Source organism: Mercenaria mercenaria, chromosome 7 (genome assembly GCF_021730395.1).
Source record: "Mercenaria mercenaria strain notata chromosome 7, MADL_Memer_1, whole genome shotgun sequence".
Lineage (NCBI taxonomy): Eukaryota > Metazoa > Mollusca > Bivalvia > Venerida > Veneridae > Mercenaria > Mercenaria mercenaria.
Window position 1 is genome coordinate 9,892,401 of NC_069367.1, and position 27,294 is coordinate 9,919,694.

The window sequence follows — 27,294 nt, forward strand, 5'->3', positions numbered from 1 at the left end:
GCTGATTAACGTACCGTGTATGAAGCGTTAAAACGTAAAGTGTCTATTTGTGGCGTAACGTAACGGAACGCGGGGGACTTCGTAACCGGTTTTTTTGTGGTAATTAGTATGTGTGAATTTTTCATTTTAACTTAGGACAATTGTGAAAATCATTTTGCATTCAGTTTTTTTAAGTGCATACCGTAGTATATTTTAACGTTAACGTTCCGTATGGATTAAGATAACCACAGTTGGCAAATTTTACGTTTAAGACAACGCCTAATTATCACGATTTTTTTTTAAAAGTTCAACAATGAAATAAATAAACGTGACGTTTCATTCATCATAATTAGAGGAGGGGCTCATAAGAAATTCAGTTGTTGGTATTTTTTTTGGACTTAAAGAACACGTGTTAGAAAAATAATCTGTTACCATGGCATCCTGGAGAATACGATTTCACGATAAGGTAAATATCTTTAACACTTTTTGAATGATTATAAAATCAAATAGTATAATTGGGATTGGAAACTTGGTGAGGCAAAACGGGCAGTGTACGTATTGGTATTGTTGAAGTATTTGAGACATTTTATCCGTGCCTTGTCTTGAACGTAATTTATTTAGAGGTTTGAAAAGATATTTCAATAAGATATCCATTTGTAAAATTCTCCACGATTATGCATGCAGTTGAGCAACTGAATGTCATTATTTTGTTTTGTTTCGAACTAAGCATGAGAAAGGAGTTTCAGCTGGCAAAAAATTCAAGCTTGCTCAAAACACCATTTTGCTGCACTGAACAACACTTTACAGGTTTAGAAAACACCTCTTCGTGGGAAGTTTCCGTGAGACCTTAACAGCCTACAACTGGCATTTAACATTACCATCTTAAAGCGTAATAAAATATGTATATATGTTTCCTCATGTCAAAATTTGCAACAGATTTAGATATCTCCCAGTTATTTATATTCATATATTTCTCCTACTAGAAATCAGCAACGTATAATATTTGAAGTTACAGAAAATGATATAAAAATGGTCTGATAATTTGGAATTTTTTTTTAAAAGTAAAAACGAGTAGATTAACTAGCATGTATATGTGTACTTCTTTGTCAAATGTTTTGTCTTTAAAACATTTGGTTTTGCAATACTGTATATTAGATTATATTTGAGAAAGTTTGATTTTGTTCATTTTAGCGAATTCTTAATAGCGCGAACGAGTCTGTTGTCTAATAAATCGCGAATTATTAACAACGCGAATGAGACTTTGTCTATCAAATAGCGAATTCTTAACAATGCGAATAACTCTAACTCTGTTGTCTTCAAAATCGCGAATTCTTAACAACGCGAATGAGTCTTTGTCTATCAAATAGCGAATTCTTAACAATGCGAATAACTCTAACTCTGTTGTCTTCAAAATTGCGAATTCTTAACAACGCGAATAACACTGTTTTGTAATTAATCGCGAATTCTTGATAACACGAAAATGCCTGTTGTGTAATAAATTGCGAATTCATTACAACGCGAATAAGTCGTTGTCTACAAAATCCTGAATTCTTAATAAAGCGAATAAGTCGTTGTCTGCAAAATCGCGAATTCTTAATAACGCAAATAATTCCGTTGTCTAATAAATCGCCAATTCTTAACAACGCGAATAAGTCTGTTGTCTATCAAATCGCAAAATAAATTAATGCGAAAATTACCAAATCTGCAGTACCATCTCTCCTAATTAAACAGTAATAAAGAAGTTTTAATATCTTGTTTTCTTTCTAATGTCTTGTCAACTGCATATTGACAATAAAAAAGTCATCAATTAAAAGAAATGTGATTCAAATTGTTAAACATTGTAAAATAAGAAATGAAATTTTTAAACTATTCATCCAACAGGAAATGGCATTTCTCAATGTACAAGAAAAAATGAAAATAAAGAATGAGCAATGCACGTTGCACAAGAAAAACAGAATGTTGCCTTGCGGGGACTTGTCACAGACATAGTTTACATGTGTTTTATTGACATTAACGTTGAATCAGCATGCATTTTCCACACAAGTCATTATCTAACGTGAAGTATGCTAATTTGTAGACAGTTAATGAAGTTATATGGAAACATGTGTGCATTGTCGCGTTTAAAGGGGTCTGCATGTTGAAATGGCCGATATTAATACTTTTAGGGTCGCTCAAAAATGTATGAAGTATAAGTAACATTTTGCTAAAAGTGTGCGGTTCACGCCATTTTTATTAAACTGACGCTATGCAAGAAAGGATCTTTTACGTGACGTGTTCTTCACGTTGGACAGTTACGCCAAAGTCAATGTAGACGTTTGACAGACATATGAGTTACCATACTGGTCAAGTAGCCAAATATAGCTTAAGTCAGCACAAATTTTCTTTGTATGTTTCATATAGGACTGAAATGATAGCGTTTAAGTAAAGCTTAAAGGGGAATATGCAACATTTGGCAACATTTCTTATTAGAAAGAATTAGGTCAAACATTTACACTAACGAAAAAAAGTATCAAAATCGGACTACAAACAAAAAAGATATTGCCATTTGAATATCATCTATGTACTCGAATGGCAGCCATTTTGGGCACAGTGACATCATCATTCTTTCCTTATATGGGCATTACCATATATGGAAAATCAGCGAATAACAACTAAGAGAAACATTTTGCTGACCATAATATAATATAACCCTTAGTATGTGTACCTGAAATTTAAGCTCCATGTTTAATTGTATTTAACTTAATTTTGCCATATATACAATATTTGGTAATGTCATATAAGGAAAGAACGATGACATTACTGTGCCCAAAATGGCTGCCGTTTCCTACGCTAATGTACTTGACGAAGTATGCTACTTAGTTGTTATCATTCTGTAACATTATTTTATTTATGTATTCACGCTTTTTTTTGCATTCTGTCCTCATCATATGAGGCACAAATCAGGATTAAGGAACAAAGATATTTGCTGGGCAGCATATCGATTGTACACATTCGATTTGTAGTTCGACCACTCAGTTTATATCGATATAAACATGTTTTTATTTAAGTAGAGTAAGCTGGTATCATCTTAAAATTGGGACAGAAGAGGACTCGATCCACTTCTAGCCATTGTGAGATGAGGCCTGTAGGCCAGATCAAATTAACAGTATTTTGAGCGTGTATGTACTCATTTCTATCTTCGCCAGCTATGGCATTGCACCTTACAATGACAAATCTGAAACTTACCTAAATGTCTGTCGTAAGTAAATAATTATATACACATCATCTGCTTAACCATTACCCCGCTAAATTTCTATAATGAACTTGTCCACCTTTGAATTTGGACAGTAGGCCTACCATTAACTGTTAAAAGAGGTGCTAACCAAAAAGATACTGACTGAATGGCGAATAGTGCAGATCATGATCAGACTGCACGGATGTGCAGACTGATCATGATCTACACTGGTCGCAAAGACAGAATCGATCGATTCCAGCATGATAACTTAAGTAATAATGAACCTGTAACGATAATCGGCAATTTCCGTGTGATAAAGTATTCTTAGTACATGTATCCTTTTTCGGCATACTTCAGCCATAACAGAAAATCACTTTTCAACAGCAACCGAACAATGCCGAAATCGCATTCGGAGAAGTGCGAAATCGAACGGAAAATACTGGCTGTCGTTAGCAGTTCCCTGCCTTAAAGAATACTCTATTTCTACCTTAAAGAGATGGGTATATTACTCCTACCAGCTGTGTTAAATTATGTCAGTGTGCATTTACAAACGTACGTTTCATTTCAATGAGCATTGTTATTGTTTCAGATAACATAATTTAAATTTGAAACTTTTATTGAAGTACTCAATCAATTAAAACACAGTTTTTCATGTATATAAGAATTCAATTGCATTGTAATCAATCAACTTAAAAGCAATTTAAGTGATTTTACAATGATGTTTACATGCTCAAGAAAACAAGGTCAGATCTGCGGATTTGAAGAAAAATTGGAATGATAATGTATTTTATTTTTGTAATATTGTACTCATTTAACATTTTAGCAAAAATGAACCAAAACAATTGTAAATTTCCAAAGCACTTTAATATTAGTTAGTAAAGCATGCAAATTCTATGTTTTGAGCCATTTGTAGACCAATGAAACCCACCAATACTCAAATCAGTTGAAGAGAAATTTGCTTTAGCTACTCCCAAAACGAACCTGCAATCATTTCCATCGCCCGCACTGCTCAAAACTTATATATAGCACGAGAAATGTGCAGTGAGAGAGAAACTTTGCAGCTATCAATATAAGTCACTGTTCATGTCCTCTTTACAACCAACTTTATCAGAAGTCTGATCTTTTGAATGCTTGCTTCCTATTCAACCCCTTATTTTCTTTTCTTCTTTTTTTGGGGTAATTTTTTTTATAGAAATTTCATGCGAAACAGGTATAGGAAAATGAGATGTTATATAAAGAGAAGTAAATAAGACATGTAGTTGTTGTTATTTTATATTAGGCTTAAAGCAAAAAGAAGGATTTGAACCTACACTGGTAAGAATACTAATTTCCAGTACACGTACTCACTGTACGGGTTAGGCGTACATTATACACTCTGGTTACCTTTTCTATAATACGAATGTCTGAATGTTTAGAATGGAATGTGTTAGATGTATGAGGTTTAATACTTTATTATGCTAATGAAACGCTAAGTACCTTATGAATTAATTTTAATTTCCTTGGAGAAGAGACACATATGTACACTTTGCAGTACACGACATTTACACTTACGCGTGAATTAATTAACCATCCCTATAATCTAGAAACCAAAATATGTTCCGGAATATAATGTTTCACTTCGTAGTTCTAAATATTTAAAAAAAAGTCTACGGAAATGCCAAATTTAGAAAGGTCTTCACATGTAACTTCTTAATGGTCTTTCACAGGATAAAGAGGGATCGCCTTAAAATATTGACATTTGTTAAAAATAATCATGATACACGTTTTTTAGACTAGCTCCTAGACTATGATATATCTTTTTACATTTTTATGATTGAATGTAGTGAACTGAGCCAGTCTATATCCTATGTCCAATATCATATTTCAACATCAGTCCTGTGCGAAAATCTCTAAAATAGACTGGCTTTTGTCTCTATGAAATTGAATTCGTCAAAAAAGGGAAAAATATAGAAATATAGTTATTATCAGTCTAGTGGCTAGTCTACACGTTTTTTTACATGCTCCGGCGTTGGTGTTTATACGTAAAATAAGATTTCTAAGACTTTCGAATTGTTAGGCGGGAATAAGCTTCGGTCCCATATGGCTAGTAGTCCGTACATGGTTTCAAACATTTTTATGGTTATAAAAGGACTAAACTAGATCACCAGCTGCACAAAGTTAAATACTTTCTGACGAAATAGATATAAAAAAGATTAAGACAAAAATACTGACGAGGTTGTTACCAGCTCAAGTGACTTGATCAATCAATATGCAGATAATTTTTCGCTCATTTGCTTTCATTTTGAAATCACTATTTTTTACTCGGAAGAGGAACGGCGGCTGTAAGGTGTGTAGAAGTAGAAGAAAAGAATTGTTAAACAGAATACGTTTATTTTTATGCATTCCATTTCGTTATGCAATTATTTGAAATTGTCATGAATGTGTTTCAAGACGATTCTCGAGTCAGTATAATTTCGTCCCCTCTGCCTTTAGTTGCATCCCTTGATTTTCTTCTTTGGCCCTACTTAACAAATGTTTGCTGGCCAATGACACGACAATAAGAAGAACAGAAAGTCATGTTTTCTGATCGTCGAAAGCAATTAAAGGTTCTAATTAAACCAGGATGTTGAGCACCTGTGTCTTTTGATTAACTCGTTTAAATTATCTTATTTTTCTATTGAGGCTTTCAGTAGAACTATGACAAATAGAATACGAGTTACACTACCTTAATATTCCCGGAAATAGAGATTAATGAGTTAATACTGATGAAAACGTATTTGAGCCGCACCATGAGAAAACCAACATAGTGCATTTGCGACCAGCATGGATCAAGACCAGCCTGCGTATCTGCGCCGTCTGGTCAGGATCCATGCTGTTCGCTAACGGTTTCTCTAATTGTAATAGGCTTTGAAAGCGGACAGAATGGATCCTGACCTGACTGCGCGGATGCGCAGGCTGGTCTGGATGCATGCTGGTCGCAAACGCATTATGTTGGTTTTCTCATGGCGCGGCTCATTTTTGTTTAAAAAAAAAAAAAAGAAGAAGAAGATTTTTTAGGGTCTCAGTTTTTGCAAGTCATTTGCAATCTCTGACGTGAGGTTTATCTATAAAAAATCTTTAACGAAATATTCGTGAATAAATTAACTACTTAATTTACCAAGGTTGTAAATGAGCTTATAAATGTAAATAAAATGGTAGCATATAAGTTTCTGTCATCACGAACAGTGTAAAGTTGTCGTCTAGCAGGACGACTCTTGCGCAATCACAGAACACATAACAATTAACTTTTTTTTTTAAATAGAAAGGATATGCGAATACTGGAATTTAGAAAGCTCAACTCGTTTATAGTTACTGTCCACATATACACTGTCAACTTTATCAGCAGTGTGTTTCTTAATCTGAAATATATCATGAAACGATGGGATTTTTGTATTAAACAAGACCAAATATTGCCAATATCAAGTGTTAATTGTATCCAAATATAACTAGAGCCATCACTAAAGGTGATGAATGTACCCCCTGCATGCACTGACACAGTACGTTGCAATTTGACGCACACAAGACTGCATAATTATGTGGACTGTATGTATATAGACTGTATGTATACAGTATAGTAACAAAAAAGAAAGTCCCATAACTATGCAGAATATTTATCTAAAAGAATGTAAACATGGACCATGCACAACTAGGGTTGGTACTGATCACTTGTCTTAAGTTTCATTAAATTGTGTGCAAGGGTTTGGTAGATTAGGCACGCACAAGATTGCATATGCAGACTGTATGTACATAGTATGTTCACAAGAAACAAAGTCCCATAACTCTGCAATTTTTGTCGCTGGAAGAACCTAACATGCCCCATGCACAACTACTGTTGTTACTGATCACTTGTGTGAAGTTTCATTAAATTGTGTCAAGGGGATGAGGAGAGATGGTGCGCACAAGATTGTGTCTATGTATATAGTATAGTAACAAAAAAACAAAGTCCCATAACTCTGCAATTTTTTTTTCTGAAAGAACCTAACATGCCCCATGCACAACTACTGTTGTTACTGATCACTTGTGTGAAGTTTCATTAAATTGTGTCAAGGGGATGAGGAGAGATGGTGCGCACAAGATTGTGTCTATGTATATATATATAGTAACAAAAAAAACAAAGTTCCAAAGCTCTGCATTTTTTTTCTAAAAGAACCTAACATGCCCCATGCACAACTACCGTCGGTACTGATCACCTGTGTGAAGTTTCATTAAATTGTGTCAAGGGGATGAGGAGAGATGGTGCGCATAAGATTGTGTCTATGTATATAGTATAGTAACAAAAAAAAAAACAAAGTCCCATAACTCTGCAATTTTTTTTTTCTAAAAGAACCTAACATGCCCCATGCACAACTACTGTTGGTACTGATCACTTGTGTGAAGTTTCATTAAATTCTGTCAAGGGGATAAGGAGAGATGGTGCGCACAAGATTGCGTCTACGGACAGACGGACGGACAGACAGACGGACAGACAGACAACCTGAAACCAGTATACCCCCCTTACAACTTTGTTGTCTGGGGGTACAATTAACAACAGCATGCAATACAGTTCATTACCCAGTTAACCTTTAGCAAGTGATTCTGCCTTTGCGACCAGTGATCAGCCTGCACGCGGAGCAAATGGTTTATTGTTTGTTGTTTTCAGATCTGTCTCAGGTATTCAGCAAATTTGTAAACAAACACTCCAAAACCACACAGCTTCTAAAAACATAAATTGGAGCGAAAATCATGAATTAATATTGTTTTTACTACAAACGAGTTTTGAGGAAATAGGTGCGCGAAAAATACACAGGGTGTGTTCAAAATCACGTTCATGTTTTTTAATCATTACTGTCGCTAGGGAATGTCATTAATAATAACACGGACATTACATTAAACGACCACAAAACTCTCAAATCTACAGAATGATTTAATACACGTATACATATGAAACCGTTAAAACAACTAAAACTTAACAGGACATTTATCACAAATGGAGCTCATGATTTTTTTTTAAATCTATTAATAATACTTTAAACATATCCTTGGCAGTTTAACCAACATGTTCTTACCATCTTTGTAGATCTTTAAACTTAAGATTTTTTCTTTGAACTTCATCTCCCGATGAATTTTCTTAATCTTTTTATAAGACAGGAATTTTAAATACACCAATGTCCACATTGCACGTGTTTATATTTTTATATATGAGCCACGCCATGAGAAAACCAACATATTGCGTTTGGGGCCAGCATCCGCGCAGTCGGACCAGGATCCATGCTGTTCGCTAACGGTTTTTCTGATTACAATAGGCTTTGAAAGCGAACAGCATGGATCCTGACCAGACTGTGCGGATGCGCAAACACAATATGTTAGTTTTCTCATTGCACGGCTCATATATTGTATTTTTCAAATTTTGGGTGGTGGGCCTATAGTGACAGTCGGTAATTTCCGTAAGATGACGTACTCTCGTTTTGAAATTCGGCATTCTTCGGATATATATATATATATATATATATATATATATATATGTATCTGACCACGCACGTGACTTTCCATAAAAACCGAAGAATGCCGAAATAGCATATGGAGAATACGTAATTTTGCCGATTATCATTACAGGTCCACTACCTTAACCATTACCCTGCTAAATTTCTATAATGAACTTGTCCGTCTTTCAATTTGGACAGTACCATTAACTGTTAAAAGGGGTGCTTACCAAAACGATACTGACTAATGGCGAACAGTGCATATCATGACCAGACTGCACGGATGATCAAGCTGGTCATGATCTACACTGGTCGCAAAGGCAGAAACAGTCGTGTCCAGCATGATAAGGGTTAAAGTAATACATTTTTTTTTCATATCAGCTATTAAGCCGTTTGCATTTAGATCAAGCACTGAATATTAATGATCAGAAATAAAAAAAAAAACAAAAAAAACAAAAAAAAAAAAAACAAACAAACGATAAGTTAACTTTATGAACCCTGTTTGTATGTCTTTTTAAGTTAATTTTTTTTGAAGTGTTTTGGTTCTCGCCCTTAAATTATTCAGTTCGTGCTCTTTGAAAACCCATCCTATCATACTTTTCTCATAAGTAATACCGTTGGCACAAGGTGTGTAAAGATATATCTTTAATAATATAATGATAGATGAAGTTTGGCCAGATCACTGACTTCAAAGTGTTTTTCATGTTATATCTTTGTCAGTAACGAGCGACTGTCAAAACTGTCAAATTTTCTTGTCTTTTTCCAAATCATTATTATGCATTTATGCAACATGAGTTGTCAGTTTATTGTGCATCATTACAATAATACAATACATGTTAAACGCCAGCTGAATTGCATTTTTATGACATAAAAAAGACATATGCTAACAAGTATGTGTTTGGGCGGGCTCAAGAAATAACTTTTGAACTGTCTTAGAGAAGGGGCGACTGAATCGAGTTAATCGATAAACCGTTACATGTTAAGACATTAAATAGTCTTTTTTTTTTATCGATTTATACTTTTGAGTTAGCACTTATATGAGTTTAAATAAACAGGTTTGTCTCGATTAAGCTACTTATGTAAGTAAAACATTATTAATTATGTAAATAAAACATAAATAATGTTTTAAAGACCAACAATTTTCAGGTAAGATTTTATGTATTTAAGAGATAAAACATGGTATATCCAAATAAAGAACTTTCGTAATTTAAATGTATACAAACGAATAGCATATCTTCAAAGCTTACGACTGACTCTACGAATTATTCGGACCTTAACCTTTAGCGTGCTGGCGGCAATTAATTCTGCCTTTGCGACCAGTGCAGACCGTGATCAGCCTGCACATCCGTGCAGTCTGATCATGGTCTGCAGTGTTCGCTATTCAGTCAGTAAATTTTCAGTGAACAAACATTCGAATAATAAATGGTACTGCCCAAATTGAATGACAGACCAGTCCATTTTAGAAATTTAGCAGGCTAAGGTTAAATGATAACTTCAAATAGAGTGCACTCAACGGACCATATTTATTGTGAATAGTTCAGTTAATATTCAAAATATTACAAAGCATTAAAGAAAAGAAATACAATAAGTTTATAACTGTCATTTAAGCACAATTTCGGTAAGCGTTTATTACAGATTTAAATTACGAAACCAGCAGTATAAATATCAGCAACATCAATGCGTCCAAAATTTAGATTTCTTTTTTTTTTGGGCGGGGGGGGGGGGGGGGGGGGCTTAGGGTCCCATTTTGCCCATTTTGAAAAGTGCTGATTTATGTTTTGGTGGTGTGGGGTTTGGTTTACGGAAAGCACTGACATTAATTCAGCTTAAGTATACCATGAAACTGAATTGTGCGCATGTTCAACCGGAAGCGAAATGCGAGAATTTACAACAACATTTACGGCAACCGTAACGTGCTTATTATTATTATTATTATTATTCTGAACAATTACATAAACCTGAGATTTTAGCAGTTAAAACATTTAACAACACGAAGTATAATGAATTACTACAGTTCAATAAATTTGAATTTACCCTCATCATCCTTAACATCAACACAGATTACAAGTACATATAAATTCATTAGACATAACATTATTAATTATTATGCGATTCACTACATAAAATTCAAATTAAGGTAATGAAGTACTGTAGACTGCCTGACATTCGCAATGGTTTTGTTTTCCCTAAAATGTCACACGTGAATTCAAAATATTCGTGAATTTTAATTTGCATCATGCCCTAAAACACAAGTATTCACGTTTCGCGTAATCTTAACACCGCGAATATGGCAGCTTACCATGAAATCGTTAAAAAAACATGCGCGAAAATACCAAATCTACAGTAAGTCAATGTCTTTATGAGTGCATTTGTAACAAATAATAAAACATAAATAAAGCGATTCATCACTATAAATGTAACCAAGGTACTTTTTTTTAAGTGTCGTTTGTTAAAAGAACCATCATAAAAAGTAAAATGACCTTTTCAAAACTAATCCCATATATTTCCGAGGAGGGTCATTAAAAAAAGTCAGACTATAAACCCGTTTTGGCAACAAGGTGTGCTATTTTTAGCGTCCTACAAGGACTCTGTATATGAATGAGACCAAAATAGATTTTCTTTCATTACCCGATCGTTTTTAAGTTTGAATCTGTTTCTTTTGATTTCAGCTTTTACATTATATCTCGAAGTGACAAATCCAGCACGAAGTATGCTTTCAGTGAATTTGTGAAAAATACACTCTTTGCGATATTGGTTTTTTTTTCAGTTAAACAAATCAATTTTTGTTCAGAAAATTTCATTTCAGTAAGCATTGTAATTATTTTAAAGGACATAAATCAAACTTTAAATTTCTTTTACAGCAAAATAAATGAAACTACTCCATCAACTAAACAAAGCAGTGTCATGTATTTAACAAACAACTGTATTCCAGTCTATCAACAAATACAATTTAAGTGATTTTACAATGATGTTTACAAAACCGAGGGAAAAGGTCAAATCTATCTAAACTGAAGAATAAAACATCAATATTAGCCTATGCTGATAATACTCACCAACAGTGAATTTATGAATGTCAATTATTATTACATTACGTATGGGGAATATGCGCTACATACCGTATTTTTGCAACACATCACATTTTGGCAAAACAAATCCAAAATCATCTTCCAGGCAACCTAAAATTAATTAATTTTAATCATTGCTTTCTTCTAATCACACACTATACAGTCGGGTAATGGTCAAGGTTATACTGCTAAAAACTATTAAAAAACTGTTTATCATTAAATATAAAGTGCTAGGTAACATGGCTAGATATACCCATACCACGGAACTGCATGAGTTTAATCCACCCACTTACCACGTCTATCACATTGCGGTCAACTCAGAACTTTAAAGGCTCATAATACCTTTGTTTAAAATGTGGCTGCCACATTTTCCGTTATGAATACGAAATACATTAATTTCTTGTTAAATCCTATTTCTGATAATTACTTTCATAAACATTTATCAAAGGTCTGAAATTGCTGAATATACTAGAATGTTGTATTGAATCTATCGTTTTTTTATTACCTACCTTTATGTCTCTTACACAGTTCATGTACACTATTAAAAGTAGTGCTTTTCTTACCATGTAAGTACGCATAACATCTATTTGGAAAGCTGTTTCATCTGTTTTTTAAGATACTTTTTTCAAGCATGATGGACCTTTAAACAATGACACGATACTGGAGTGGAGAGCAAATAGCTAAAGGTAATGGATATTCAAGCTATTTACGTTCTCTTACAACAAACAATCCGCAAGAGTCTGATCGTTTTGAAAATTTGCTCCGCAAGAAATTGATGTCCATAACTTTCATTTTGTCTTGATAATGGAATGTCTTTTCCAAAGTTGCTTTCATTTATAGGAGGATTTTTGGCCACTATAGAACTTTTAATGATCTGCAATATCTTCAACCAAGATATATTCAGTGGTAACTTTAGCTCCTGCATGTTCGACCTGCTTTAAATCTTTTTCTGCAATGTCGCTAGAGTTCGTTGTGCATCCAGAGTTCCTACGTACAACGCATGCCAGAATACATGCACATTGTACGCACACACAATAAAAGATGGAAAGGAGACAGTCAGCCTTTTTACCATCCAACTGTGTTAAAGGGACTAACCCACATATTTAGGCGAAAAATAATTATTCTCAAAAATCCATAAAAAGTGAGACCTCTTAAAGTGACAAGTGGTACAAACTGCTTGATATAAGATTTTTACAAGTTATTCTTATAAATAACCAAAAATATTGTGCAGGAGGTAGTAAACCGTTGCAACGCTTCTGAAATAATGTAGAAAATCTGCATTCTTCTTGCATTTTTACCAATATCTAACTTTTATTTTCACCCACCTTTTCACTTTTCAGTGTCATATATACTAGTACATTTTATGCCAAACTTGGTGGCGATGAACATGTGAAATTTCACCTAAAATGTGGGCGGGTAGCTTTAACCTTTTGGTAGGGATGGACCTTAAGAATATCTTAAGTCAAGCCTGGGAGAATGTATGTACTAAAATTTGACAATTGTTGATAAATTACCGATCATAATTCTATCTCATTTTGCTTGTAAAGCGTTTATTTTAAAGAAGGTAATGTACTGTGGCAAAATTTTGATTACATTTTCTTGGGAAGTTTTATGTTTACTGATTTTTCATAATCAGCACGAATTTTTCAACACAAACTATGTGTTTAATAATAGAAAATAAAGGTATATACATTAGTTTTGTTTGCATTGTTTTGGTAAAATATTCACAAAAGCCCCAAATAATTACATTCGCTAAATGTTTTGCATAGAAAAGAAAAAAAAAAACACGTTTATTTTCGTATAAACAAAACCGGTGCAATAATATCAAGGTTGGCTATGCAATGATATCAAGGTTGGCAATGCAATAATATCAAGGTTGGCTATGCAATGATATCAAGGTTGGCTATGCAATGATATCAAGGTTGGCAATGCAATAATATCAAGGTTGGCTACGCAATGATATCAAGGTTGGCTATGCAATGATATCAAGGTTGGCAATGCAATAATATCAAGGTTGGCTACGCAATGATATCAAGGTTAGCTCTTTCTGCGAGAATGCAATAATATCAAGGTTGGCCCTGCGAGATTGCACGTTCGATCTGACGCCATTCAAAAAACATGAACAAAATGATGGCATTGTAAAAATTCTTGCGAATTTCAAAAAGAACATTTAATTACAGATAAAACTAGTATTTCTGGCGTGAATCGATACGACTGTGTGATTTTTTTCTATGATATAAGGATAATTTGAAGAAAAACAAAGGAGGAAGGCGAATTACAATTTAACGTGGGCAGGTCTTTTCTGACGCTGACAATATCGATATTCCGGCATTTATTTTGATTTTCTGATACTCGTGGATAGCAAACCACATATTTTTGTGGCATGTAAATGTAGGGGTTCAGTGCATTTTTATGTGCGTTTAAATGGGTATAAACCAGATTGGAACTTGTTGCAGATCCACGAAATCGCGCTAGCGATTCTGGAATGATTTTCAAGTCCCAATATGGTTTATACCCATTTAAAAATACACAAAATAGCATTTAATTCTTATATAAAGCATTTAGTATAGCGGACATTGGACTGTCTAATTATCTTATTATTAGTACTAGTGCTAGAAAACGTTTCCATGAAATATGTCCGATATAACATATGTAATAAATTATGTTAATTAAATGCTAAATAATTTACCAGTTAAGTTTAATTACATTAGACAGACGACACAGCTTACACATGAGTGTCAATGACACTTACACGCGAATAAATTATCAAAATTAACCAAATCTATGAATTAGAAAACATATATATCTGTTCGTAACATGTTACACTACATAGAAACAATTGAATACGGATAACTTAACTTGGAAAGGTATTCATGAGTTATTTAGCTATCAGTTATTATAATTACATAATACTAAGAGAGATATTCATGAGTTATTTAGCTATCAATTATTATAATTACATAATATTAAGAGAGATATTCATGAGTTATTTAGCTATCAATTCTTATAATTACATAATACTAAGAGAGATATTCATGAGTTATTTAGCTATCAATTATTATAATTACATAATACTAAGATATTCATGAGTTATTAGCTTATTATTATTATTATTATTATTACATAATACAAATTTAGATGTTTACCTGCTAATTATTATAATTACATAACACCAAGAGCGAAAGTTGTTTTAAAACTAATGCACTTTATATATTCGTTTGGTATAAAATACGGAAAAAACGCCTTTTCAAATTTTTCAATTACAAGATATTATGCATACTGAAGAATTGGGCAAAAATCGATTCTATTATCTTTCCTTGTTTATTGAGATCAACGCTATACCTTGTTGTCTCCCTTCGACCGTCTAGCTAAATATCGATCACTATCGGATATTTTTTAGATCTTAATGGTTCGGTTATCTCCGCTTATCGTATCACGGGAGGTGCCGATCATAAAAAAAAAAACAAGGATTATGGATTAGAGATCTCCTGTAAAAACGTAGTGGGAAGGGTGAATTATTTTACACCAATTTTAAGTACCGGTAAAACAACAACAGCAAATATAGTCATCAACTTGGTTTAATTCTGTTTTTCAATAATGTAAAATACGGAACGGAAAAAAGAAGACACTACGTTATTTATTCTTTTATTTTGCATAGTCAAAGAGCTATAAAAAAGTGTTTTATACTTCTTTGGCATAGTATATGAAAATATGATCAACACTATATTATTTTCTTTATATTTTACATTAAAGAAACTGAGACATAAAAACAAATATAAATACACAAAATCATGTATATTAGGCGAGGATAACATACATATACATGAAACTACTATTATCTTAAAAAATAGAAAGCAGGAAAAAAAACATCTTTTTTAAAAGTGCTTACAAACTTGACAATTTCATTTTCAGTTATTATAAATGGATGTGAAATGCGTTTTTTATTATTATTATTAATCATATTTAACTTGTGAGGATACACATATTCTTACATGCAGTTCCTTATGTCTAGTTTACATATATACTGTTCAGTGATGTTTTATTGAAATAAATGATGAATTCACTTTAAGGGTCGTTTGAGCGTCCTTATTATAGTTATATTTTCAAGAGGTTGTCCTAAATCTATTCGTTACATCCTAGCACACTTTAAGGATATAGGTAACAGGGATGGGACACCTCGTAAAAAGATATATATTTAAAACTATAATGATGGATGGAATTCGGTCAGATCACTGACTTCATAGCGTTTTAAATGTTATGTCTTTGTCAGTAACGAGCGGCTGTCAAAAACGTCAGATTTTCTTTCCTTTCCCAAATTATTATTTTGAATTTGCAACATGAGTTGTCAATTTATCGTGCATCATTGTGAGAATACAGTAAACGCCAGCTGGATTGCATTAACATGAAATGTACAGGATATATGCTTAAAAGTTAAGGTTGTGGCCGCAGAGTTCAAGAAGTAAAATGAATAATTAAAAGTATTCAATCAGAACTGAAAAAAATATATGATTTTTATTACTTGTTTTAACATTTTATAGCCTCATATTTATTGAAATGTAATGTACTTGAGTAAAAACATTTTTATTTTATTTTAATAAACATGCATGGGCGGAATGATATTAGCTGAAGACAAATTCCCATACTTCCGATTTACATAATAATTGAGCCGTGCCATGAGAAAATCAACATAGTGGGTTGGCGACCAGCATGGAGCCAGACCAGCCTGCGCATCCGCGCAGTCTGGTCAGGATCCATGCTGTTCGCTAACAGTTTCTCTAATTGCTATAGGCTCTGAAAGCGAACAGCATGGATCCTGAACAGACTGCGCGGATGCACAGGCTGGTCTGGATCCATGCTGGTCGCAAAGCCACTATGTTGGTTTTCTCATGGCACGGCTCAATTATGAGTAAATTCTTCAATATCTAAAGAAAAAAGTTTCATACTTTGATGCATTAAAAGCATTTCTGCTAAGGTTATGACTGACTTAACGAAGGAGATCTTCAGAAATTGCAAAGCATCAAATATTTAAGGAGAATTTATGATTGTTGCCTCATTTTCATAAATCATTTCAGTCTCTATTAATAGAACATTTCCAAAGATAAACGGTTGTGTGGTCCAAAGTGCATGGCGGTACGATCTGGCGGTTTTCTGCCTCATTTTCCTCGGTCAATGACCGCAATCCATGCTTACTTCCGATGGCACAACGCGCCGAACAGAATGCGAACGACAGAGCAATACCTTTTGTCATTTATCTCAGTAACTTAAGCTTCAACGTGCGATGATGATATCACCCAATAGATCTATATTCAGCAAACTCGGTGACGTCATGATTTAAAATCTACCCATCATAATTGTATATTTTTTTCAGATAAAGCGTTACTTTTAGGCTTGCCCAACGTCAAATAAAGATACCAATACATGTAATTAGGGTCATATGGTTTTAAATGAATAATTTTCCTTTTCGGAGAATTGGGGTTGGGTTTTTTGGAGAACATAATTATATTGGCTTGAGCATTTGAGGTTATTACAGCATAACATCAACACAAATTACACACATATATAAATTCATTAGGCATTACACCATTAATTATTATTTGATTCATGAGATAGAAATTCAAATTAAAGTAATGAAATAACTCAATATTCGCATGACTGCCTTCTAAAACAAAGGTCCTACCATAAATATACCGATTTATCATGTTAAGGTAGAGTAACTGTTCATTTTTTCAGAAAGTGTCATTTGTATATGAGCCGCGCCATGAGAAAATCAACATAGTAGGTTTGCGACCAGCATGGATCCAGACCAGCCTGCGCATCCGCGCAGTCTGGTCAGGATCCATGCTGTTCGCTAAAAGTTTCTCTAATTCCAATAGGCTTTGAAAGCGAACAGCATGGATCCTGACCAGACTGCGCGGATGCGCAGGCTGGTCTGGATCCATGCTGGTCGCAAACGCACTATGTTGGTTTTCTCATGGCATGGCTCATATAAAAACAGTCGTAATGAAAGTAGAGCAAAATGACCTTTAAATTTGATGACAAATATACTGTCATGTTATGTAAATTATTTCACTGGCATGGAAGCTACATGAAATGTTTTCTATATACATTTCATTTGATTTAGATAACAAATACGCTGAAAGATAATTTAAAATAGATTTTTACTCAACGAAGGAAATGAAAAAAAACAATTATTTTTAAATCATGCGGACAGGTGTATAACCTCACCGAGTGAAATTCTCATAAACGTAGCGAGATTATTTTAAGTTACATACATATACATGCATCACAGGGCCACACGTCAAATAACTATTAGGACTTGAGCTGCCATCATCAGGCCTTTCGTCTGTAATCTCAGATATGTGTTTGTGACAAATATAATCATTTAAATGATGTCAAACAAATTTGAAAATCACATTTATCAATAATTTTTGTAAAATGTGCTGTTTTTATATGCAACCAGTTTGTAACTAGGAGTGTTTAAAACAGTTCTTTTGATTTTTGAAAAGTGCCTTTCTTATCAAATTGCTCAATATTTTAAGTTGAATTCATTTAAACAAGTCATGCACTTAGTTCCTAGTACACATTCAAAGCAAGGCACTTCTAGGCGGCCAGTCCATAATACTGAAAAGCCTAGTATTACCCATAGCAATGGCAAATAAATATCCATGCAAACATATGCATAAAGTGTCATTTTCTTTTCGGTATTGAAAAGCCTGACTTACTTAAACTTTAAATAAATGTATTTTCAGTGGCCACACCTTGCGTCCCTGTATGCCAGCACTCACAATCTAGACGAAGATGGTAAACATCCAGACCCAATGATGGGCCAAGACAATATTTTCGACCCCTCGGAACCTTACGGGGCCTACAGATACTATGTGCAGCCGAGTACAAGATCAGAGTTCAGTATAGAAGAACCCGGATACATGAGTCGTCCTGTTTATAAAGATGAAGAATCAAGAAGTTCCGATTACACTTCCGGTGACAGCTTCCGGCGAGGCGCCACCTGCCGGGTGTTGCTATGCGTATTCCTCGTTGTTAGTTTTATAGGTGTGGTTGTTGCTGCTATCACACTGGCTGTACTGTGTAAGTATTACCGACAGTGGTTATTTTTCTATAGTTTACTAAAGATATAACAGAAAAATTAACCAATGCCAAAGTGACACGGGTAAATTTCTGAATTTACTCAGTTTTGTATTTCAGTTTTATTTTTACGGAAAGACTTAGTTTGACACAAAGAACCACAAATATTAAAGCCGTACATTGGTTGTTCACTAGAATCGAGATTTGTTTTATTGATTTCACTCTTCAGCCCAACCTGTTTGTCTATTTTTTTTCCATTCATGTGCCATTTTCCAGTATAATCGGCAAACACTGTTGCGATTATGCAAAATTTATGAACGGAGTTAATTTATACAGGCTGGGCAATTACATAACTATTATGATAATTTCATCAAATCTAATGTTACAGAATAATGTATGTGAGAAATAACAATGAACTATCTTTGTTTTGAGGTATTAGGTGCAATGTACCTGTGCAGTACATAAATTAATCCGCCAAGTGTTACATGATAAAACGATGTTCAGAATAAATTAAAAATTAACTTAAACAATCAGTCATCGTAATTTAGTTTAGCCCTGATAAAGTTAACCTGTAACAAAAAACAACTTACAATTGATTATATAACTCCTTGTATAAATCGCCGGTCCATAGTTTGTTCTGTTGACCGGTCTATAGTTGAACACGTATAATTTTGCTTATCTATAGTCAGAACTTTGAGAAAAAATATGAAAACTTATATGTGACGTCATATAATAAGCACTTACTGAATGAATTCAGACCTTGGACAATAGTTTTGACTATTGACCGGCAAGCCATATATAAGATATATATATTATAAAACAATGAAAACAAAGTACCTGTACAAAACAGATCGGATAATAATAACTAGAACCAACTCCTCACAAACTCCCCACGCAGTTTTCTTCATATTTCTTTGACTTGGAGGGTCACCACACTCTAAGATGGTGTATCCGTATTAACATTCGACAATTTCCGTATGTTTACGTATTCTCGTTATGCCATTCGGCATTCTTCGGAAGTAAACGTAGCAAACGTAATTTGCCAATTGTCATTACGGGTCCACTTCCTTTAAATGGGACCAAGAAATGTAAACAACAGCTTTAATTGAGCCGCGCCATGAGAAAATCAATATAGTGGGTTTGCGACCAGCATGGATCAAGACCAGCCTGCGCATCATCGCAGTCTGGTCAGGATCCATGCTGTTCTCTTTCAAAGCCTATTGCAATTAGAGAAACTGTTAGCGAACAGCATGGATTCTGACCAGACTGCGCGGATGCGCAGGCTGGTCTGGATCCATGCTGGTCGCAAACCCACCATGTTGGCTTTCTCATGGCGCGGCTCATATATAATACAGAAACATACTTGTAACCCAACATTGTTATTCATAATAGAGAAACATAATTGCTCAACTGCTTTCATTACCCTTTACTTGTATTTAGCCTTTTTACTGCTAAAATTCAAAAATGGACTGGTTTATCATTCAATATGGGCAGTACCATTTTTTTGAAGGGGCGTTCACCGAAAAGTCACTGATTGAACAGCGAACAGTGCATACCATGATCAAATGTGCAGGCTGATCTTGGTCTGCACTGGTCGCAAAGGCAGAATCACTTGCCGACAGCAGGTTAAAGGTTAGTTCAGCAGTTGCCTTGACACTATAAGCACACACAATACTTACACACAAAAAAGACAAAAAAACAAAACAAAAAAAAACAACAAAAAAACAAACGAATAACAGGAAAGTAATCACATCCCAATAAAATGCGTTGATTTTAATTAAAACTGATTCTTACAATATCTCACTTTCAGTGTCCCAGACTCCCACACCTTTACCAGCGAAGCCACCACATACAGGTAAACAATTGAGTATTGTTAATAAACACCTCGCTTCATATAAATTAGCAGTTTATTGCGTTCATTTTGAGCGCCATGTCTTCGTCTGGTATCAAACTTGCTTAAAATACATCATCAATTAATTCAATTGTTCTAATTTTACAGCAGTAGCTACACTTAGATTATAGATCAGTTATCATTATAATTGCACGAAGTTTTCGCCCATTTAGTCTATAAATTAATCTTTAAAATGAGACTTTTATGAAAGCTTTGTATGAAACGCAAAACTATTAATTTTACTATTATTTCGTTCTACTTTGTAGAGGTATTCGAATCGCAAGCAAGTATATTTAATCGAGATTTCAACGACAAACTTCTAGATAACTCGTCTGATGAATTCAAGAGTCTAGAGGACGAATTCTGTAAAGCAGTAAGTCTTACCTTGCGTAAAAAAGTTTTTAAGGACTATTTCTATTTATGAATTTAATTTTGCATTTGAAAGCCATCGCTGTAGGCATGTTCTTAGTGAAGTGATGCTAATTTACAATTTTGAAAAATTGACAGCTGTACTACTGAAATGATTTTGCACGAGATAGTGACACGATCACACACACAAAAAAATCAAGAAGTTGCGCAAAAACTTTAGCGCGTCGTTAAATAAACTACTCGGACCACTCAAATGAAACCAATGAGCATAGCCGATAGAGAATTTAAAAGACTGATAAAGAAATTAGGAATGCAGAAAGGAAAGGCTGCCCTCATCAATTTAATATTTTTATATCTATTAAAATAGTCCTTTAGATTTGATGAATGTCTATCGTCCACTCATTGTCCGTCCGTCCGCCCGTGCACAATTTCTTTAAAGAACATCTCATCTTAAACTGCAAAAGCGATTTCAATTAAAGTTCACAAGAATGTTCCTTGGATGGTCCCCTTTCAGATTCCTTAAAATTAGGTCATCCATAGATAATTTTGGTTGCCATGGCAATGAAAAGGAAATTCTCCTCTTCAGAAACTGCTTGCCTAATTTTGAAAAAAAAAAATCACAGAAATATTTCTTTTTCGACACTCTATTAAATGCCTTCAAACCATTCTGTTTTGTTAAAAAATAAATGTGCTTTGACCAGCTAAAGAAGAAAACACGAAAATAACAAAAAAAAAAAAAAAAAAAAAAGAATTAAAAAAAAAAAATAAAACACGAAATGTTTTGAAAGAAATATTGCCAGCAGTTATTTAGCGTTCAGACTTGTCTTTCAGATACAGCAGATGTTTACAGATTCCGACTCGCCGGTCAAAAATGCTTTCGGAGGATGTGAAGTGATGGAATTCATGTAAGTCGTGTAATGTTCGAACAATATCTAAAGAAATACAATCGAAATTCAATATTTCGATTTCGCTTATCTCAAATATTCGGCCATCGCGAAGCCTTGCACAAAATATTCATTTATCTTAAAAAAAAAACCGCTCGGTTTCTCGGAAATCGAGATATTGAGTTTTAACTGTACGTAGTTCCGACAGGTATAAACATTTTAAATGCTAATGATTTTGCAACTTTAAAAAAAGTTCGTCTTACCTAAAATCAAAAATGGAGGAATATGCTATAAATTGCATTTTGGGAATCGTGATGTTATCATTATTGATTTTTTTAAATTTCTTTTTTCAGCAACGGAAGTGTGCAAGTCAGATATCGACTAAAGCTGTTTTCCGATAACCCAGAACGTTTCAAGATAGATGAGAAAATACTACAAAAGCTTGAAGATCATTTTGCGAAAAAAATACACGAAATAGGACCATGGCAAAAGCTGAAATTTAATCCAAATTTTGTTAGAAAGTTTGTAAGAATAGAGCCAGTTACAACCCCTGTCCCATCAACTGTAAAAACAACAAAAACAACAGTAATAACTAAACCAACAGCAGAACGTTTTACCCCTGATGTAGAAACAAGCCAAACCACGGTTACAACAGGAAAGCCAACGACAGAAGAATATTTAACCACTGACATGAAAGTAACACAAACCAAAACCTCAGAAACAGCTTCAACAGAGAGCTATGAGACTACTACAAAAACTTATCAAACATCTACGATTCCTGAAGTTACGACAAGGCAACCCGATATCACAACACAAGCTGAACAAACAACTGCCCCAACTGAAATGATCCAGACAACCAAAGTTACACCAGCTTTCATAACCGAGACTGAAAGTACAATACAATCCACAACACAAAAAGGCGAAGACATACTTAATCAAACCACACCGTCTGATTTAGTAACAGAGGTATCAACAGAAACAGAACAACCGGTTATTAAGATGACTACATCCGATATAACTTCAAGCAAAGCAATAACATCAACAGAGTCGATACTGAAAACAACAAATGTTACCGACATGTCTGATAATATAAAAGCAGAAACCACAGACATTCCGTTTGAAGAAACTACAAGTTTGTTTGATTTCTTTTACTATTATAATGAAACTTATGAGACAACAGAAACTGTAATAACTGATATGACTGAAGGACCTACAACTGCGTCGGTAGTAACAGATCGCCCGGTGACTTCTCCAGATATTTCGACATCTTTAGAAGATAGAAAACTGACATCAACCACAGCTCCTGTGACAGATGCGCCAGTAAAGGAATCAACTACTAGCTCTGTCCCAGAGACAACATCTGTAGAGATCACTCTTACATCAACAGAGCGTACAGAAGCAACGCAGACATCTTCAGAAACAATCAGTGACGTAACCTCTTCTCCGCCACAGTCAACAACGGCAACAACAGTTGATGTAACTTCAACACAAGAAATTCCTGTAACACAGACAGACAAGACATCAAAGATAACAACTGAAGTTGGAATCACAGAAAGTGTTGATGTTTCGACAACACCTCTTGTCCAACTTTCTACTCTAAATGCAACAGAAGCCATTGTGAATATTACTGACACGGTTACTGTTGAAGATATAACAGAAGCACCATCAACAATGACGCCAAAAGTTCTGACTACACAGGCTACGACTGCAGAGGAAGACATGCAAGCTGTAAATGCAACCACAGCTACCACTCACGAAATGTATACCAGTGTTACTAAAACAGAATCAGAAATTGCCACCATGATTTCAAATATTACGTTACCCCCATTAAAAACAACGGTTCAAGAGCAGGAACAAACAACAAGTTCTGGAATTGCCGATGAGACACAACAACCGTTATCAACAACAACATCAGAAACGGTTCCAACAAAATTGGTTTCAACACAACTACCAGTTGAGACTAAGGTTGTAATTAATGAAACAACAGATCAGCCGTTGGTAACAGATAAAGCTGTCTTAAATGTAACAGTCTTGGCGGATGAAACGACATATGAACCGTTTGTAACAGATTCAGTTGTCTTAAATGTAACATCTGAACCTTCTGATACACTGACAAAAAGTGAACCGAGTACATCTACTGAAACTGTTGTTATAACAGACACAACTGAAAAGCAGACGTCAGTAGAAGCAACTCGCACAAGCACAGAAGCAACTACTGAATACGTAACAACGCAATCTAGCACCACAGCTCAAACGACTGGCAATGTTTCTACACCTGCAACGTCCACTGTAGTTTTAACTACAGAAGAAGTTCCGGTGGAGATAACAAATGTCACGAGTGCAGGTACGCCAGACACAAGTATTGAGACTACCAAATCAGCCACCACAACAGACGCGACCACTGAAGCTACAGATAAGATACCTGAAAATGTAACAAAGAGTTTAACAGGTGTAAGTGATGTTGTGTTACTAACCACTACAGACGGAAACGATTATAATGCATCTGATGTTTACTATGATTATTATGAAACAACAACTTATGGTGATGAGTTTGCTGAATTTTCGACAGAATCACCTGCAGAAGAAGCTACTACATTATCTGCGCCGCCAGAAGTGAGCACCAGTGCTCTTTCCGAGACAACAGAAATCATCGCTACTACTGAACAAACTTTCCAAGATACAACAAAACAATCAACTGAAGCAACTGTACCAGTTTCAACAGCAGCAGTGGAAATTAATAAAACAGAAGCCGAAGTAACATCTGAAAGTCCTCCAGTGCAAACATCATCAGAGAGCACCCGAGCAGCTGAACCACAAACCACTGAACAAACAAAGAACGATACTGTTCCTGATGCAGATTTAACTACAGAATCAGCCATTCTTCCTGAAACAACTACCGGGACTGAAGTCGTAAGCGCAGCGTCTACATCCACGCTTTCTGATTTGCCCATTACTACGATAGCTGACATTTCTAGTACAGGCGTACCAGTACAGTCTACTAATGAAACTATACCATCTGACAGAAAAAAAACGACAGAAGACATTCAGGTTATTGGTACTTCGTCAGAAGGACCCGTTACAACTGCTGCTGAAGCGGTCACAAAAACAGTAGTCTCTAAAACATTCACTGATAGTATAACAACAGAAGAAGTTCATGCTGAAAATGTTACTACAGGAAATCCATCTGTGCATAGTACAACGAAAGCAGAATCTACAGAGAGCCTGACTACAATAGCGGTATCTACTGGTAACATTTCAATTGAAGAAACACCTACCGCAAATGTTACCACGGAACCTTTATCGACAGAAAATATTACCAAGGATATGGTATCTGAAATTCTTAGTACAGAATTAATGTCTACTGAAAGTCTTGTTACAACAACTCCAAGCGTTACTGAAGCTCTGGCAACAACAAGTGCTGCAGAACAACCTTCTACCCAGACAACTAATGATACAGTGTTGCCTTTGGCCGACGTATCGGAAGAAACGACTTCTGTTCTAAACGTAACAACAGTCGACATTAAGACGCCTACAGAAGCGTCAACAGAAACAGCGTTGAATACATCTGACACAAGTACGTTCGCAACTCCACAAATGAAGAATGATTCTGCAGTGGACATGACGGAGAAAGTAGTAGATACAACTACCGCTTCAGTTAAGGAAACAACAGTTGTTGAAACTGCAAACGATACAATAACCACAGAAGCAACAGTCAAGGTAACAGAAAAAATACATGCAGAAAATATCACATCAGCTGCCATACAGTCAACAACAGAGATAGAAAATGTAACTGCAACCGATATACAAACAACGACAGATATAGAAAATGTAACTGCAACCGATATACAAACAACGACAGATATAGAAAATGTAACTGCAACCGATATACAAACAACGACAGATATAGAAAATGTAACTGCAACCGAAATACCAACAACGACAGAAATAGAAAATGTGACTACAGTCGATATAAAAACAACAACTGCCACGACAAAGTCAGCTGAAGCAGCCTTCCTTGATGAATACGGCGAAGCTGCTTTCATTGAAGAATATGTTCCAACTACATTGAATAAAACTGAAGAAACCTCAGTTATTTCGACATCAAATATTACCAAAGAAACTAAAACAACGACCATGACTGTCCCAGTAGCAACAACTATATCAGCATTAGAAACAGGAAATGTGACATTGGTGCCTGAAAATGTCACTGGTCTGTCTGAAAATATAACAGAACCTGTTACAACACCACAAACTACAGATCTCAAATTGAATGCCTCAACTGTACAGGATTCTAATGTTACAAAAGGAACAAATGTAACTACTGAAACAACTGAAGTTGCAACGACTTCATCAGATTACACCACAGTTTTATCTTCAACAACAGAGGCAAGTTTGATAGAACAGAATGCTACGCAATCTTACACAACAGAAGCCTTGATAAACAAAACTGCAACAGCATTTGAAAATGCAACCCTGACCGGTCAAAATACGACGCAATCTAGCCTAACCGATTCTTTGGTAAAAGATAAAGTAATAGACGAAATTAAAACAACTCCACCAGCTGAACTTAATGTAACAACGGCGGCTGAAACATATGAAAATGGCACATTTTCTTCAAATGACACAACTAAATCGGTACCACAGAATGAGACTGTAGTTCGAAATACAACTCTAGTCTCAAATGTCACGACTCCGTCTTCTGTTGAAACTGAGTCAAGCACGGTTGCCACCTACAATACCTCCGATTATTATTACAATTATAACGACACTGAATATTACTATGACGAAAATAATCCAACGACCGAGTCACCACTTAATTACGTAACAACCGAGACACCGGTTAATAATGTTACGGACTCTAGTGCTTCAAGATCAACAGAAACTATAAGTATAACAACAATAGGTGCTAATGTAACAACAAAAGACTTAGCTGACAATGTTTCAAACGTGACAGATTCTTTTACAACATTATCTAGTAATATAACAAATGAAGTAAAAACTGTTACGGACACGACAACTTTATTTCCCGACAACGTAACGGAAGTCACAACTGGAACAACAACTGAAAATGTGCCTTAGAGGATAAAGGAAATCTGTTCGTTCTTCGGATGAAATAATAGAAAGAGAAAAGAAAATTTGATGTAATGACGAAGTGTGTGCTTCTTACTGGAGCTTTTAAAAGTGAAAGGTATATTAAATGTAAAGGCGGTTGAAGCAAAACTTTGTATAACTGTCGAGTGTGAAATCCTTAAGAACACCGGTTCGTGTTAATGTATCAAGACTGAGATATAAATATGTGGATTATTTTAGTAAAGTCTATTTAGAAACCGTC

General features: G+C 34.8%; 1 protein-coding gene across 1 annotated transcript; it reads left to right on the forward strand.

Moving 5' to 3' along the window:
- LOC123555052 (mucin-2-like) lies at positions 1 to 27,294 on the forward strand. The gene is made up of 6 exons (XM_045345586.2): positions 1 to 445; positions 18,485 to 18,821; positions 20,629 to 20,673; positions 20,976 to 21,082; positions 21,910 to 21,983; positions 22,316 to 27,294. The coding sequence occupies exons 1-6, from the start codon at positions 413 to 415 to the stop codon at positions 27,039 to 27,041; spliced, it is 5,322 nt and encodes a 1,773-aa protein (XP_045201521.2). The 5' UTR covers positions 1 to 412; the 3' UTR covers positions 27,042 to 27,294.

What these genes read in the sequence shown, in the direction of transcription:
- LOC123555052 (XM_045345586.2), top strand. Translation starts at nt 413, where the DNA reads ATGGCATCCTGGAGAATACGATTTCACGATAAG. An exon ending in GAATACGATTTCACGATAAG is followed by an intron (nt 446 to 18,484) that starts GTAAATATCTTT and finishes ATGTATTTTCAG; the next exon opens with TGGCCACACCTTGCGTCCCT. An exon ending in AGGACGAATTCTGTAAAGCA is followed by an intron (nt 21,083 to 21,909) that starts GTAAGTCTTACC and finishes CTTGTCTTTCAG; the next exon opens with ATACAGCAGATGTTTACAGA.